The following is an 18,290-nucleotide window of genomic DNA, read 5'->3' as shown; positions in this document are numbered from 1 at the left end:
GGTTGCGTCTTCTCCACATGGCAGTGGACAGAGCTGGGCTATGACCATCAAGTGACCACTTGCTGTGACCATACTACCAACATCCCCAACAGTGCCACTAACTGAAGACCATTCAAATACATGAGCCTATGGGAGACATTTTACTTTCTGTTTGTAACGCCCTCCTTCACCATACCGTCTTACAGAGAGTTCAGTGCACAGACCTGTCTGCCTAGTTCCCTTGCTCCCTCTGGTGCGTCACCAAACTTGCAGTTTCCACACAGCCTCGCAGAGTAAAGGCTGCCCGCTTACCTGTGAATCAGTCTCCATCTTCCCCCTTCTCCTCTCTTTCCCTCAGTCTCCCTTTCTGTACTTCTGAGATAGGATCTTACTACGTAGCCTCAACTGGCCTGGTGTTTGTTATGTATTGCAAGCTGGCCTTAAACTCATGGCAATCCTTCTGCTTCAGTCTCCAGAAGGCATGGACTGTTGGATCACAGACCTTCTAGCTGCTTTCTCATCCCGAAATCAGGCCACAGCCCCCGTGGTCCTTCCCTCTCTGCAAACAGTTGATAAGCAAGCACACAATGCCTCACAACCCTCTAAGTCTTTCCGTTTCTCTTGCAGCTGCAGCACACAACACTGTCCTCTTCCAGACACAGGCCAACACTGTCCTCTCCCAGACCCAGGACAACACTGTCCTCTTCCACACCCAGGACAACACTGTCCTCTCCCACACCCAGGACAACACTGAAAGCTTACTTGCTTTCATCGGTGTCCTGTGACTTCTAATACAGAGGCTAGAACTAACACCCCCATCCTCCAAAGTTTCTAAGAGCAAGAAAACCCTGCTTGGCTCTCCAGCACTGCAGGGTTTGTCGCTCTCTCTTTAGGACCCCATCACACTAGCCCTGAGAGCTGTCCCGTGAAACATTTTCTGACCCTAGGACTGGTTCTCTCCCTTTTCAGGACCCCTTCATGGCTATCTGTGACTTTCATGCTATAAATAAAGCTCCTCTGAAGGGTGAGCTTGTGGTAGCCTCTTTTTTACCAATCTTTAACATCTTTAAGTTATAACACGTGCCCCCAACCATCTCTTAAGTGGCTTCCATCTGATAGTCTCTCCATACCCAACAAAAAATTACATGACATCATCCTCTGAGGCCCTCTCTAGGAAGACAGAATGCTGTCAGTGCTCCTTTGGACACAGGGAAGTAATTTCTCTATCTGGTTTCTGGCCAGGGGCAGCAGGCACACGGAGCTGACTCACCCTGCCTCCTGAGAGCCTTTGAGATGACGCCATATGCTGAAGTCCATACCCCTGTTCCGTCTTTGAAAGCCACATTCTTCTCCTAAATAGCTGTTGACATAAGTTTGATACATCTTGACAACCCAGTGAGAAAAATTTCCAGGAAAACACCTGGTACACAGAAGGCAGAAGAAGGAACCACACACTCATACAAGTCGTTTTTATTTTATTTCCAGAGACATCTGAGAGAGAACACTTGACCTGTTCTGCTGGATCTGAGTAGATGCTTTTGAGCTGGCTCTAACATGATTGCCCATCAGCCTCTGGGGTGTCATATGACACTTAGGAACTGCTTAGAATGAATATTTGTAGATAGTGTGTCATTCTTGGGCATGCTGTGGGATCACTATATTTTCATGGATCTTCTGTACCAGGCCCAGGGAGTTTCCGATGCCCGTGAGTTGCCCTCATTGTATAGAATTGGCATTGGGCAGAGGGAAAGATACCAGGAGAGATCAGTGAGTGTGAGAAGCAGCAAGCTCTAAGTGACCTGGTCACGGTGAAGAACCCCAGGGCCTCTAAGTGAGCAGTCCTGCTAGAGTCAGCATTCCACAGAGCGCGTGCTCTGGGGAAGAGGGAACCAGTGTTCAGTCCACAGCCCTGATGGAAGAGCAGACTTGCTGACTTCCCACTTCTGAGGAATTCCTCCTGGCACTAGTTTCCTCTTTTGCTGGCTCCCCCCAACCCCCCCCCATGGTTACTACAGTGTTTAAAACCCTCCTGCATGCAGGATCCATGTGTTTTACTCTGGATCTTTGCAGTGGTTCGAGCTCCAGACCATCTTCCCAGCAGGTTTCTCTGTCTGCCTCACCCTCTCATCTTTGGTAGACAGCTTGACCTGTCTCCCCTCAGAATGTTTAATAACTCCAGGCGTGAAGTTCAGCTGAATGTTTTCACTGTCAGTTGAGGCTCCCCACGATCGCTGCATGCCAAAGGAGATGCAGAGGTATGAGAGCCTGGGTGTGGAGGCTGGGTGTGGAAGCATGAGGCAGGCCCCCACTTAAGCTGGGCCTGCGATCCAGCCGCCTGCTGAGCTCAATCGAGTCCAGGCCATAAAGATGAAGCATAGCTTCATTTCTTTACTTCCCTCAAAATCTGACACCAGCCCATGGGCAGCAAGAGCAGTGCCCTTGGGCAACACAATCTATTGCTTCTGATTTTGAGAAATTTCTTTTGTTATTTTTTTCTGAGCCGGGGTGGTGGTAGGGAGCTTATTGTAGCTCAGGTTAGCTCAAATTCACTGTGAAGTTGAGGATGACCTTGAACTCCCAATCCCTGGCCTTGACTTCCTGAGTACTGGAATCACTGGAGTGGGCTACCACACCTGGCCTAACGCCAGCACTGACAGGAAATGCGACACTGTTGACAATGGGGCAAACAGAACACTGTGGAGCTCCTTGTCATTGCTGCCTTTTCTGCTTTAGCTCTTTGGCTAAAGCCTGGGTTCTGGGCTTAAAACACATAGAGAGGTGTCAGACTACAGACCAGACTGCTCCTCGGGCTCCCTGCAGCTCTGTCCTGCTGTTGGTATGGAGAAATGACAAAGGGACAAGCTCCCTACCAAGAGCCTGACCCAGAATCTGTGGCACCTGGGCTGCAGAATGGCTGCTGCCATTTTCATTGTCCCAAGGAAATGTATAGGCCCAGACTGCCTGACTCCAGAGGGCAGAGAGCCAGCTGTCTAGCGGGGCACGGCAATGTGCTCACCTTCCTTTCTTCCTTCGTATCTTCAGTCACGAATTCTCCCGTTCAGGACTCTGTTTCTCTCTGCCTGCCACCAAGGAACAACCTCAGTGCAGGGCCATGCTATGGGCCGTTCATGAGTCATGTGGACCTTTCCTTGGACCTGTAGGAAACCCCACTCTGCCTAGAGTGCCGGAACCTCATCAGAGCCCTCGGCAAGCCCTTCACCGACATACTGGAATCTTTGGATTGTAGGGCTCTGCTGTCCTCCAGCCTCCCGATCAGGGTCTTGCAGCTGAGGACTGTTGCTCTCTGAGCAGTTGCCCCCATCATGTTTCCAACTGGAGACAGCTGCTTCACTTCACTGGAATGAAGGCAAGTGGCACCTGATCACAGGTCCTACAGAGTGGCCATTCCCCCCATACTCTGTGGGATCGATAAAAGGTGACAGGAATGGAGGAATGTATCAGTTTATACTCTATGAAGAGCAGATGTTGAAAGGGGATGAACCTGCAGATTTACTTCTGGGCAAGCCTGTAAAGCAGTGGTTCTCAACCTGGGGGTCGCAACCCCTTTGGCAAACCTCTGTCTCCAAAAATATGCATTATGATTCATTAATAGTAGCAAAATTATAGGTAGGATGTAGCAATGAAGAGGGGGTTCAGCACGACATGAGGAACTGCATTAAAGAGTCACCACAGCATTATGAAGGTTGAGAACCACTCCTTAACGCATCGCAATGCAGGGAACAGGAGGCAGGAGATACTTGTGGTTCACATTTACAGGCTGAAAATCGCTGTGAAAGGAGCCTGGGAGGGGGGCTGGAGAGATGGCTCAGAGGTTAAGAGCATTGCCTGCTCTTCCAAAGCTCCTGAGTTCAATTCCCAGCAACTACATGGTGGCTCACAACCATCTGTAATGGGATCTGGTGCCCTCTTCTGGCCTGAAGGCATACACACACAGACAAAATATTGTATACATAAAAAATAAATAATTTTTTTTTAAAGGAGCCTGGGAGGGAGCAATGGAGACTTGAGTAGACAGACATCCAGGGCAAATCTAAAAAAGTCCAGGCCGGGACAGTAGAGGGCTTATGAGTAAGGGCTGCCCTTCGGATGGCCACCTCAGCCAAGCTGGGGGCTGTCAGCCTGACATGTCAGCATGTAACCTTAGGGATAATCAGAAGGACAAAACAGTTCTTACTTTTCTGTTTCTCTCCATCCTTGCCTGCAGTTCCAAGGGTTACAGCTTTTTGCTCTGACCACATCACTGTCTGAAAACACAGTGGCTCTTGTTGCAGAGGTAAGCTCCAGGGGCCTTGATCAAACACTAAGGCTATTCACAGCCTGGCCTTCCACACTGAAACCACAAGCGTGTAATGGGCAGCAGGGATACACTGTGCCACGTAAGATTCTAAGTGAATATGAATCTGATCACCACGGACAGCAGCACTTTGTGACCACCCCACTACTCCCCGTGACACAATCTGAGGCCACATACGCTTTGAGGGAGTGGACAGAGCTACTGTGGAGCCACCAGGAGGTTTGGTTTTGTCTGCCTGCCTTCTCGAGTCTTCACTCAGGAAGATGCGACAACTTGCCTTTTCCTTCAGGTGGTTGGCCTGAGCCTATGCATGCTTCCTCTGATACTTGGGACTTTTCCACAGTTTCTCTGAAGCTACCTCCCTTTTGCCAGGCAGCCGCTTGCTGAGCCTCCATGTCAAAGTCAAAAGAATGTCTTTCTTCTCTATCTCCCTCCTGTGGCAGCTGTCGATATGGTCAGCCTCCTTGCTTTGTGACTTTTCTTTTAAAGAATAATAAAACTGTCCTCAAGCTTAAAAAAAAATATTCTTAAGAATCAGGCACAGCCCCTGTACTTATGAAGGGATCCATTCAAAGCCTTGTACAAATATCACTTTCTGAGACTTCCAGAACATCCTGGAGGATGGGGGGGGGGGGGAGAGCGACACCTTCAATGGTGCTGCTTATTCCAAGTGTGTGCTTAGCTGGGCTGTGGGTCTCCTGCCCAACAGTCTGCAGTTCCATGCCTGTTTCTGTCTTATTCTTCTCCAACTTTGGTGCCACACCTAAAGAGAATAGTCTTTTATATCTGTTGCCATGAGGTCATATGATAGCAAGTGGTCCTGCCTTTAGGACTGGAATTCACTCTCAGACCAGCCACTCAGGGGTGGCAAAAGGGAGGGGAAAAAGTAAACAGCAACATCACACCAGCCCCGTCCGACTCAAGCCAGCACCCCTCCCATGACCTTAAACTCATGGGGCTGGGTACGGAGCACACAAAGAATTCTGTGACCTTCTAGTAAATTCCATCTGTGCTCCGGTGGCAAGAGCAGACCATGGAATTATCAAATTATATTTACGTTGAAAGTAATGATTTCTAGATGATATGATTATCTGTGTACTGTGACTATTCTACCATTTTAGAGACCTAGCCGCAGCCTCACTACACACGCCGGGCCTAACAAAAGAACTGGAGGAAGGAAAAACTCCACTTGGAAAATCATTTTATTGGTATAAATATACATATGAATAAAATATTTTCAGCCTGTAATGTAAGTGAATATTTGTGAGATGTTTTATAAAGAGTAGTATTTAGACATCTTTTTTTTTTACAGGTGCCAAAACTTTCTCTTAAAAACCACACATTAAAAGCTAATAGGCAGACAGAAATTAAAGGCCTTCAAAAACAAGAATATTCATAAGACCTCATTCCAATCAACTATATACATGAATCCGGGCTGCTCACACTCTGTTCTTCGCTGCGCTTGCCGATGGTCTGCAAAGGCTACCAGCCAAGCTTTAAATGTACAATTCTCCACAGGGGAGGCAGTGCTCCCCCCAAGAAGAATGTAAGAACAATGCCCGAGATCTAATATATATAATTTATACAAATTATTTATTAGTGTGCTCTGTTAATATAATTACAATGTGCAATCGCATACATCAAGAATAAATTGCTATATCGAGTCATGTGTGGATCTGACACAAAAACACCCTGCAGTACCCCAGGGTTTCCTGGATGGTTACTCGGGTGGGAGTCCAGTTACTTCATTAACTTCCGAAAACCACACCATGCAGGGCAATGTGTAGCTGCCTCAGAGAAATTCAAGTAGGGCCCGTGGAATAATTGCTGGCTTTTTGTTGAAGGCATAAGAAACAACGTTTGGAAAACAAATGCTGAGAATGGAGTGAGACCAAAAATGTGCTTTGAGAACCAAAAAGTGGACTTTTTATATCTTTTTCTTAGAAAAAGAAGGAAAGGAGAGAAAGAAGAAAGCACCAGAGAAGGGAGAAGACGCACTGCCCGCGGCTCCTCTCTGAGGGCTGAGGAGAGCACCCTGCATGGGAAGGCTTGGGGTGGGCACCATTACACAAAAATAAACTCTTTTTCTGCCTCTTCACCGGAGTCACTGGATTTGCTCCCTTGGTGACCATCTTTGCCGGAGGACCGCTGCTTTTGTTCTTGATACTCCTGGGCCTGCGGACCCCAGCTTCTCCTTGAGACTGAAATCAGAAGGTAAGGAAGAGGGACAATTTATTGACAGGGCAATATTACAGGACCTGGCCAACAGTGGGGCGAGGGACCCTGAGAAGTGGGGGGAGGGGGAGTCATGATGGACTTTTTCAAACCAGCTATTGAACTTAGAGACTCTGGATAGAAGTCAAGGACACACCAAAGAAACCACAAGCAAGTGGACACAAGCAAACACGCACGCACAAGTCCAGTCTATGCTAGGGTGAACCCAGCATAGATGTGGAGGAGAACCAAAGGTGGAGGTGGTAGGCAAGCGGGAGAAGCCGCCAGGAGTCACTGAGGCTGCTCTGAGCCAGGCGACCTCCACAGCCAAGACTGCCCCATACACGGCACAGAGGACAGGACACACAGAGACTTGCAGAGGTGCTGGCTGGACTGGGTTCTAATGCCATGCCTTCTGCAGAGCCCGAAAGCTGGTTACTCCTGCAGTGGGGGAGGAACGCAGACGGACCTGTCGTCCTGTGCTTCAGAACGCCTATGCCTCACTCCCTATGGATAAAATCTGTGACAAGGGATTAAATAATGCTTGTGACAGATTCAACCCTGCAGCAAAGCACCCACTCCTGTTGTCTGTTGGAACTGGCGATACGGAACTGGAAGGGGTCACAGGACAGCTGGACCTGGCTTTGGTCATGCGCCTGTGTTCTTCCTAATCACACAGGTAGGTTTTGTCTAGTTTTCTCTTTAAAGCCTGTGTTCTTTCTCTCTGCATCCTGGTTCCTCTGCCACCACACCTGGGAAAGATTCAGTTCAGAGGCTAAACTCCAGGGATATTTAATAAAGCTATTAAACATTACTCCCATGCCTACTGAGGAGATGCCATCTGAGCTAAAAACACCAAACTTGGAAAGCTGCTAAAAAAAAAAAAAAAAAAAAAAAAAAAAAAAAAAAAAAAAAAAAAAAAAAAAAAAAAAAAAAAAAAAAAAAAAAAAAAACCAAAAACACCCACAACTAATCCGTCACTCAAGAAGAAGACCCAACCAGGAACACAGTCTTCAGTTCTGGGAAAGACATTAAATTGAAATTACACTAAATCCTGAAGGGCGGAGACCCACAAACAGCCTTTTCAATCTCATTATAAAATCAAGTAATTGAATTATAAAGCAGCTGACTTTCTCAGCTGGGTTTAGTCACCTGATAATGGGTGCAAGAAGCACTCTTGCCATCTATAGTACTAACTGTACTGAGCCATTTCTCCAGTCCCTTAAACTTCTGACTTCTTTTCACCAGTGGTTTAGGGCAAATTCTCAGAGGGGGTTGGGGATATAAGGAACAGATACAATTGCTTTTAAAAGCTTTTATTGGGATAAAAATTTTTTACTTGTGTGATTGGTCCTTTGAAAGCTGTTGATAAGTCAGGTTTGGAGGGGAAAAAAAGATAAATAAATGTCCCTAAATATGTTGCCCTTCGTCACAAAACCAATTTGATGCTGACATCCACAGAGTCCTTTAAGCTTACAGTCTGAGTGTGTGCTAAGACAAGGGGGCAGAGAATACTTCCAATACCATCCCAAGAATATCTGACAAGAAATCCAACCACAAAAGTAAAGGGGACTTGAGCTGTCTCCTAGAACTTCTGCATTCTAATTAAAACAAAACCTCGTTTCTTCACAAACAGACAAATGGGAAGAAATGTCTAATACTGCGATGGGAGATTCAAGGGAAGATAAACAGGGTGCGGGAGGGGGTCATGCTCATCTCTCTTCAGAGAAACCATCTGAGACCCTAGATTCAGGGAATAATCAAACTTTTCATCCTTCCTGATACTTTAGCTTCCTGGGAACTCAGGCCAAACCCACCTTATATAAGATGACACAAAAGTACTCTCTAAATATGGAGACACTCGTGTAACTAAAAGTTTTGGTCGCAGGTAAAAGCAGAAGTAACCTTATGGACCAGGACCACAACAGCAACCATGAGTGAAATTTAGAGGGACACAATATGGGCATCTTCTTGGAAAAGGCAGCCTGTGTTTTCATCTACAGCAAAGGCACTGACCTTCCAAGCTGCTACTGAGTTTTTGAGTCCTCCAGGTTAGGGAACTGTGGGGGCAGCAAAATGGGGTAGCAGGGAGGAGGGAAGAGCAAATATCACCAAGTTAATCTGCTCCTTTCGAGTGGATAGCACAGTCAGAGTGCGCCGTAAAAGTAAGAACTACCGTTTAACCAAGGCGATGACTAAGAGGGAAATATCCCAATTTCAAACGTCAACAAAGCATTCTACAAGAGGGGTGGAGCTTGTGTGAGGCCTCGGGTTTGATCCTGAGGACCCCTGGGGTAAATTTCATCCTAAGCACATTCACCTCCAATAATTAAGTTACGATTGCATGTGCTAAGGACCCTAGGGCAGCTGGCATGTCCTTACTGTTGGAAACAGGCAGGAAGAACCTCACCTAACACTTGAACCAAGCTCAGCACTCAACTGGTCTTCTAGCCTGCTTAGTCCTGATCTTTGATGCAAACAGCTTTGTAGAAAGAGAGATCTTTACTGTGTCAATTTCCAGCCCTTAGGGAACATCTATTTGATTGCATGCAATTAAGATGCTAATTACAATTCTATAGAACCAGATTCTGTCAGGCTTCCATTAAAGGAGTGTCTAAATAGAGTTATGCCTGCTTGAAACTTAAAAGTCCAGAATTAATTTTTTAAAAATATTATAAAATTTAGACTTTCACTAATTACTCGAACTTATTCCTGCACCTTGATTTAAAACAAGGTAAAAACAAAACAAAACAAAACAAAACAAAACATACCGTTTGATTAAACTCCTCCAATGTAATATGGTTAAGAATGCCAAGGTGTCCTGGTGGACGAGTCTATCTATCTATACATGTATTTATTATCAACCCATGTGCTATTGATGAATAAAAGATATGGATTGAACATTAACTTATTAAGTGGAAACACTGGCTTGCATATTTACAACTTGTTTGTAAATAAATGTTGCAGAGAGCCCCAAACACAAAGATTTAACTTTGCATATGTATATATGCAAATTTCAAACCCTCTGAAATACACATACAGATGTGGGATTAGAGATTCAGATGCAACTTGGAAATGATCTCCCCATTGTAAACTCCAGGCAGATTTATATCTACCAAGAGAAAACAGGGCATTTTCTTAACATAATAATCTATAGCTGGCCCTGCTTTTAAAAAACTCTTTCCAGCATAGTTGGAAAATCTCAAGCAACTGCTAAATTTTTCCTGAAGAACTGTGTTTCTTGTTTTGAGACAGAGTTTTCTGTTCCTCTCAACTCTCTCTGTAGCTGAGGATGACCTTGATCTCTAGACCCTCCGGCGTCTACCTGCCAAGGGCTGGGATAGTAGGTGTGCACACTACAATTATCTGCTCTTGTAGAATTCTCACGCAGGAAGGGGAACCTGGATCTGGATCGGGGGAAGGAAGTTGAGCCGAGCACTAGTTCACAGACTGTGAGACCAGGCATGCGTCCTCGGCTTCACGCTGGACGACAGAAGCACCAAGGGATAAGAAAGGGACTCCCAGAGTCAGATGGCACAGATAGAAAGCTCTGCGACACGAATGAAGCCACACAAACGCAGCTATTTTCTTCAAGAAAATAGGATATTTGCTAATAAAAATATCACATCTTACACTCAGAGAGGAGAGGACATGAACTCAGTCTCTAAACAGCCACACCATTAAAACCAGGTCAACCATGATCAAATACGCAGCACGCTTTGAGAACAACAGCTGCCATTTGTTTCATGAGTACAAGGCGTGGGAAATTGAGAAAGCTGGATCAGTATCACAAGATTGTTCTTAAGACTTGAGAGTTCACACCACGTTTCTGTCAATTGCTTTGGTAACGCATTAAAAACAAACTAACCAGAAACTACTCGAAAAGCAGAGGCTACGTAGTTCTCAAAGGTGAAGGCAACGTGAGAAGAATAGGCACTAACAAAACAAACATATTAGACGTCAATGACTTTAATTGAAGCACCTGTGAAAATTTTGGGGTTTCCCGATTTCAAGAAATCAAGGTAGAAGAGCTAATACAAGATGGTCCCGTTTAATCCTACCAAAATTTGACCCAACCCATGACAAGGAGAATGGTAACTCCCTAACTCCTCGAGGTTGCAGGAATGTCAGAGATCGACACAGGGCTTCCTCTCACTGTTGGGAGTTGGCCTATCCCTGCAAACCATCCCCTTTAACTCAATGTCCTATTGGCAGACGGATGTGCCTAGGGGAGGGGCATCCTGAGTGCTATGTAAGCGCTTTTAGTGGGTCTTATTTCTGCACCACGTGTGCCTTGTTAGTGAGAGATGTACATCAGTGGCTCTAAGAGTTGAAAACACAAATTTCCAGGATCTAGAAACATCCATGTAATCTCAACTGTACTTAATGAAAGAGAGAGTAGATTTGTTGTCTTATTAAGTTTCAGAAAAATAACTCTTTGGCTCTTCACACATGTTGCAGCTACTCACGGATGTGACTTTCCTATGAATGAAATTAAGAGTTGTTTCTGTTCTGTTAACATCAGACTGCATCTTTTAGAAAGAGAAGTATTTTTACAGCTCTGTGATAAAGACACAGGGAATCAGCTGAGAGCAAAGTTCACGTGTGGAAGGCAGCCGAGCAGCACAGAGTCTGTTAGGCAGTTGTAAGGCCCTACATTCCATCCTGAGTACCATATCCACCCACCACATCCACTCAAAGCAAAGGACCAATTCTATTCATTTTCTCCAGGACAGATGCTACTTGGTCCAAAGAGAATGAATGTTCTATCCGTACATGACTTGTTACTCCTGCTTTGTGCGGTGGGCCATCCCTTAACTCCACCTATTATCCAGCTCGTTAATTCCAGAGCAACAGGAAAGAGCCATAGGAGCCTCTCATAGCACCGGCTCACAAGCCAGGCCCTGGATGCTCTTGCTGGTGATGAATGGGTAGGGTCTTTGTGAGACTTGCATCCGTCCCCAAGTTCCCTAAGAATAAGTTTTCCCTGTCATAAGGTCACTCTCATCAACTTGGATTCTGGAATACTCAGAGGAAAATGAAGGTCATCGTGTCCACTACATTAAAATATTGACCTCATGCCTGATCCCAGACATCTAAATACCCTCACATGTTAACCTGTGATAAAGCTTTGTGGAAGCAAAGCGCTTCATTCCCTCCAAGGGCAGGCGTCCTTTGAGGAGATCTCCTGTGGTCGCTGAGCTAGGAACATTCTTTGTTCTCTGCTATGCTGTTTTCCTTGCACTCTAATCATGGGAAGGCATCTTCCCTATGCCAGCAGTGCAGGCTCTAACCACCTAGAGGGCGCCACCTGACTGGCGTCTTTCCGTAGTTGTCCCCTGGAACTGCTCTCATCTGAGGAGAATTTGCCACATAATCTGATGGAAGACAGAGCAGAAAAAGCAAGTGCTGGCCAATACAGTGACCTGCCTCTCAAGATGGAAAACTTTCCCTGAAAAGTCATGTATGTAATTCAAGGTCTGCATGTTGCTGGGGGCTTCTTGTTGATCTTTCCTTAACACAGTGTTTGGGTTCCATCTTAGATCAATGTTCTGTGGGCAACTATTCTCTACCACTCTATGAATTTCTAGCTTAACTCATGGAAACTTGATGGGAAAAAAATGTAGAAAGGAAGAGAATGAGAGCTATGACCCCAATATGAAAATTAACTTTTATGCTCACTAAAATTTGAATAGACAAACCTCTAAGGTAACTTGAAGCTCCCCATTGTCTAGTTTTAGATTTTGACTTAATATTCTCCCACCTCCCCATGCAGGGACCATCCTGTTGCCGGGTAGAATAAGAATTCAGTTCTATGAAGTCTCTGACCCAGCCCTCAACAGCAGTTACTCAATTAAAGCTCGTTTGTTAGTGCCAGTTCATCAGCTTCAGGTCAGCGAGGGATGAAAACCGAAGGCTCTAACCATTTGTTGGCTGTGACTTCCTGTACCCAGGTGCATTCACTTCCTCTTCCGCAATGGTGGAGTAGGGTTTTGAAGATCTTTTCCCTCTACTGGAAGGCTTGCCACTGTCATGATCTGAATGTCTTTTGAAATAATCTCCTCTTTGCACTACTAAGGAAAAGGGATCCGTTTTACCCTTTATAGTAGCAAATACATCAATGTGTCGACATCCACGTTAAAATTATTTATATTAAAACTTAAATATCAGCTTATCCACCCCGAGTTAGGATTCCAAGAACTTAAGCATATTATTAGTCCTGGGCAGATCCACAGTTGTCTACAGAATTCAACAGCCAACATTATGGAAATGTGCAAAATGAGGTGAGTCCTGATCTTGCCCCAGAGAGCTAGTAACAAAAAATGCCCCAGCCTTACAATTTTGATTCCACGATGGATTAACAAAAATCACATACACTATGAAATAATCCGGAAGAATTACAGTCATTTACCTGTTTCAGAAATTAGTTGGGCACGCTAGTCCAGAGGGAGGCAGAGAACAAGGAAATGAAGTAACCAGCATAAATAATGTACAACAGGAAAAGACAATAGGGACGGCTTCTAAAGAGAAAGGCAGGGCTCATGAGTGGCTGCCGTGTCTTCCACTCCCATTGAAGACCAGCTAGTTGAGAAGCCGAAGTCAAAATCTTAACCCCCAAATGCCTGAAAGCTGTGCCCAGACCTTGTGTATTTTCGCCTGCCATCACTGCAGTGTACTGTGATGTGTGGCTAGTTCCTTTCTGGTCTAGGCAGTAAAGCAACCCCGGGCTCTGTAGTTTCAATCAGCCCATGCTAGACAAGCATATGAAGCACCACTAGTTCTTGAGCGACGGCTCCCTTATTTGGAATTCTTTGCATTTCACAACAGCTCTGACCTGGCCAGCAGTGTCCTATGCGACCTGTGTTGTCACCAGAGGCTCCAGGACACATTCCTCCTCCCAATAGCTTTGATCACCTATCAGCTATTAGTTAAAAACAAAACAAAATTTAAAACCCCAACCCTACAAACACCTGCTGAAAACACAACTGCTTAAAGTTAGCTTATCATTTTGGGTTGGGCCAGAGTCATATCTGTCCTCAGCCAAACTCAGATGGCTCTTGGGCTATAGATTGGATGCTTCCAAGCAGGTATCATTTTCTAAAAGTTATGCTAATCAGAAATGTACTAAACTCAACTCTCTGGCCCCCCACCGACCCTGTTTTGTGTAAATTCTTCCACATTTCAATCGTTTTTAACAAGATGACTATTTCCACACATCACCCCCCCCCCATTAAAATCCTCTCAGGCATTTTCAAAGCTTCCTTAAAAGCTAAGAGGAAACGCCAGAAACTGCAGAAGGAAAGACAGCAAGGGTGCCACTGGGAAGGAGCTGGATGGGCAACCTGGCTGTGAGGGGCTCTCGGGGCCCGAGGTGGCTTTGAAGATCATGATGAAAGGTTCTTTAACAGTGTAGGTCACTGTGAGAGTGAAGTCACTCAAATTTTGGCTCGTGCTAAAGCGGTGGCTAGGACACCAAGTACAGCATCTATCCCCTCGTTGTGAAATGAGAATTGATACCAGACCCCTTTTTGGATTCTTTGACAAAAGTATTTAACACCTTCAGGCAAATCCCCACCTTCTTTTCTCTATAAACAGTAAGAGAGAGAAACTTCCACCTAACAAATAAAGTTGCAGAATGGAGACAGAAGAGCAAAAAAAGTATTATTTATTTGTCTTTATTAGACCCACTAACACATAAGGATAATAGGCAGCTGTGCCTACGATTAGCTTCTACCCAACTACTGCTAAGAAGAGAAAACAGGAGATATCAGAGCCAGGGAAGTAACAGAATTCACCAAACAAATATAATGTTAACAGTGCAGCCCAAAGCACAGCCAGGATCTGCATGTGGGGGCTAAGAGCTCTCTTACATCACGTATCTAGTGCAGAAGCAGCCCTGTGTGACACGTAACCCAAAAGCCAGCTGTGCATTTGAAATCGGGGAGGCCAGGCATGGTGACTCACTCCTATAATCCCCACATTTGGGAGGCAAAGGCAGGAGAGTTACCGTGAATTTGACTGAAGCCAGTCTAAGTTACATAGTGAGTTTCAGGCACGTCACTACATCAAGAGAGCCCTGCCTCAAAATAAAACTAAAAATAAAGAAATGACATAACAGAGCCTAAAATAAGCGGGAGAGATGAAAGAAACATCAAAGATGCTACTGTTACCCTGGCCTGCCTTACCCCTGTTTGGGGGCTCAAGTCTGTTCCTGAAGGGCAGCAAGCAAATCGCAGGCAACCACCATTCCCACCTCAGGGAACTGGAGGGAACACATTTGTGCAGAGATGCCCTGGGAGTGTCTACACGGGGACCACACTCCGAGAAGGCAGAACATTTACTCACGACCCAAAGAGTACTGCAGCTTCGAGGTTCCTGAGGGCAGATGGCCTGCTCCTTATCCATGGCAAAGATGGCAAAATTAATGTCCCCATGGCCCTTGAACCATGGCAATGGTGGCAAGCTAACTAGGGGTGCTTTCCTTAGAAATAATGGGATCTAGAAACCTATTCAAAATTGTGCCCTAATAGGCTGTAAGCTAGCTGAGAAGTATGCAGTAATCACTCCTGTGGAGAAGGTGGGGCTTTGGTGAGATGGCTCAGCTATATTTTTTGACTTCTCTTCATGAAGTCCTAATGTCAGACATAATGCCAAATCAAGAGCCCACTCTGGTTCCCATAGTCAACCCAAGGGATTCTGACGAACTCCAGGCTTCTAGTTTAGTCTGGGACTAAGTCCCCTCCTTTTGAAATGACACTCTCTGGGGTGAATAGAGCCAGAGGAAAGATGTTCTTACCTTCCTGGGAAAAGGTCCTGGGACTGGGCTGAGGGCTGCTCTGGCCATCACGCTCCTTGTCTGAGGGGACTTTTTTGAGGATGGGTGGAAGAAGAGCAACTTTAGGGGAACTAGGACCAGATGGAGAGTCTGGATCTTCTACAGAGGTACAAAGAAACAAAACAAACTGTTCTACAAACTGTGTTCCCAAGCATATAAGCCAGATAAACCTTTACATACAGGTGACTCAAATAGAGAAAAACTATCATAGAATGTTTCTAGTCAAAAGTTCCTTCTGTATTTCTGCTAAGAGAAGTAATTGGCATTTAAGAACAATCAATTTAAAAAAAGCAAGGACAATTATAAAAAGTTGACATATGTACAGATCTCAGTCTATACTAATGCTTGAAAATGAGGCTAGGAGTGAACCACAGGTTCCTTCCGCTGCAGACATAAAGTTGTTGAATGTCTGAAAACATGTACTATATGTAACATAATATCTTTATCAGTTGTCAGAGCTAGTAAGTCACAACACACACACACACACACACACACACACACACGTTCATGTAGCTACCAGCATAGAATCCATTGCCCCAGGAGTAATCTGAAATCATGGACTTTTAGACCCATCAAGGACTTTGGTTTCTGGACCCACAAGGAGATTAAATGATCTTCTGGACTAAAAGGGTGTAAAGACAGTAGGGATTAGGATTTTAGGCTCTTATCGGAAAGCCAGCATTGCTTCACCAAAATCAAAAGAACTTAAGGAACTGGGTGGGCCCTTTCCCTTCTTCCTCAGCGTGTGGGATTCTCAAGCAAGTGTGTACGTGTGTGTACACATGTGTGAAGGACAGACAGCCGACAGGCAGGCTCTCCTCAGTCTTTCTCACTTCTAGTCTCCTGTTTGTGCCACCAAAGAAGTGAAGCTATGACCAGACACAGTGACTCCATCATCTCTCAGAATTGTCCTGAAGAGGAACATTTAAAAATACTGCTGAATCCTCAAGCTTTATCAAAACACCTATCAGTTTATGAGCCTAAGTTTTGATATAAAATATACAATGAGATCAACAGCACAGCTGAAAGTGAAAAAATAAAAGGACTCTAGCCAGCTTTACATTTGATATTGGGAACTGGCCAACTGAGCTTCTCCATGAAGTAGAGCAGAGTTGCTTACTTCAAACTAGAAACCCATAGAGCTCAGAAAAACATCAAGCCTTCATTCACAATTCTCTGCTGTTCATTTCCTTAGTCTGTCTTCACTGTGTCTCACCCTGCGGCCCAGGCTGGCCTAGAACTCACTGTGTATCCCAGGCTAACTGCAAACTCATACCTATTCTCCTGCCGCAGCTTGCCAATTGGAGCATAAAGAGAAAGGCAATAAATAACAAGGGTGATGATGAAGATGGCAAAGAACTGGCTGCCTCTCTACCCTGCTTTCCGACCCTCCCGGGGAAATATGGAGAAGAGGAGGAGAGGTTTATCTGTCCTCTCAAACTCTGATGTTTTGAAAATTCTCACAATTATTTCTCAAAGACTTGATATAGACATATTTTTTTTTGCATAAGAAAATAAGACAGAACCCAACCAATTCTTAGTATTTTTAAGTTTCTTCTGTAAGACCTTCTACCTTAGCTCGGCAAACACCTTTGTATCTGGCCGAAGGCTAAGTCTCTTGGACTTGGAAGCCACGAGGACCCAGTCTGTACCTAGCATACTCGACCACATCTGCAATGCGCCTGAACAACACTTGCACCATCTGAGGAAACCTTAATTCAAACCAGGCCCACAGCTTGCCAAATTCTGTTCTCTATCTCTGATATGCTACAGGACATGGTGTACAACCACACAAACTGGCCGTGTACACAGTTTGAATACCCTGGAGACTGATTTTAGAAGTCTGCCTCTGCTGATGGGCCAGCATGCCCAGACTGGCTTTCCTGACCGACAGGAGTCTCTTCTCTTAGCCCTCCCCAGTTCTCAGCTCCTGCATGTTTCATGTGTTTTCCTCTTCCAGCTTCCTATGTTCATTTTTTCCTCCAATGAGTCTACCACATTCTAACTACTCTTGAGACCACCTGTGGCTATAGCCAGACCAGGCCCAGCCTGACTCCCAGACCACTAGTGCCCTTACCAGGTCGGGAGGCAGTTCTTGGCTTCTGAGGGATGGACGGCCGGGCTCCTGGGCTGGGCTTGGGGGACTGCAGGAGGGGCTTCGGGCTGGTGGGAATGCTGGAGGAGCTCCGAGACCTGCAGCCCCCATCCACTTTGGGTTCTGCTTTGGCATTCTTTTCCGGTGTTCCCAAACCAAAGCGGGCCTCTGGAAGACCTGGGTACAATTTGGGCATTAAAATGACAAGTGGTCCAAACCCCATTTTAAACATCAAAAGTCAAAGAAACTAATCTTCTGAATGTAGAAATGTGGTGGACGCTGTGGTTCTCATTCTGCATCACAGATCTTGAGAACAAAAGCATCTCCACACGAGTGTGCTTTTACAGTCAGCGCTAAGAAAAGCCGGCTTTCTTCGCGGAAATGTGATGACTTCTAGCACTGGTCCAGGGACTGCAGAGGGGCAGAGCCTGGACAAAGGAGTCTCACAAATGGCTTAAGTCCTCATTCCTATCTGTGGAGCCTGCTAGGCTGCCTGCCCACTGTGGGACAGTTCACTTCAATGTCTCTGTGACATGCTTGCTTTGATAAATAAACCACTTGAACAGTTAGCGACTCACGGCTAAATTCTTTCCTTCCGGAAGACAAGAACTCAGAGACCCTTGCAATAAGACATCAAATTTTACTCTGCGCCATACACTGCGCTATATTCATATGCAAGGAGAAGCTAATTTCTCATGAATTTAAAGTCTTCAGGACTCTCTGGGGCCTGACAGGTGGAGAGAGACAGGAAGTGTGGGGCCTGACAGGTGGAGAGAGACAGGAAGTGTGGGGCCTGACAGGTGGAGAGAGACAGGAAGTGTGGGGCCTGACAGGTGGAGAGAGACAGGAAG

The 18,290-nt window shown here is 45.5% G+C and overlaps 1 protein-coding gene and 1 long non-coding RNA gene across 2 annotated transcripts in view; both read right to left on the bottom strand.

The window, feature by feature from the left end:
• Positions 1-5,478: 5,478 nt before the first annotated feature.
• Carmil1 (capping protein regulator and myosin 1 linker 1) overlaps positions 5,479-18,290 on the bottom strand; it is a 262,924-nt gene continuing 250,112 nt past the window's right edge. Inside the window, exons 35-37 of the mRNA XM_050142253.1 lie at positions 17,422-17,616; positions 15,306-15,443; positions 5,479-6,495 (exon numbers count right to left, since the gene is read on the bottom strand). Of these exons, the coding sequence (XP_049998210.1) occupies positions 6,359-6,495; positions 15,306-15,443; positions 17,422-17,616 (470 nt within the window). The 3' untranslated portion in view covers positions 5,479-6,358. The remainder of the gene's footprint in view (positions 6,496-15,305; positions 15,444-17,421; positions 17,617-18,290) is intronic.
• On the bottom strand, positions 7,379-15,299 carry LOC126501539 (uncharacterized). Its single transcript, XR_007591708.1, has 3 exons — positions 12,921-15,299; positions 12,433-12,579; positions 7,379-10,444 (listed from the first exon to the last, which is right to left on the bottom strand). It is a non-coding gene; the product is annotated as an uncharacterized lncRNA (long non-coding RNA).

The sequence above is a fragment of the Alexandromys fortis genome, unplaced genomic scaffold (assembly GCF_014885135.2).
Source record: "Alexandromys fortis isolate MF-2015 unplaced genomic scaffold, M_Fortis_MF-2015_v1.1 scaffold_5, whole genome shotgun sequence".
NCBI classification, from domain to species: domain Eukaryota; kingdom Metazoa; phylum Chordata; class Mammalia; order Rodentia; family Cricetidae; genus Alexandromys; species Alexandromys fortis.
The sequence above is the reverse complement of the archived record's forward strand: the minus strand, read 5'-3'. Positions and strand labels throughout refer to the sequence as shown.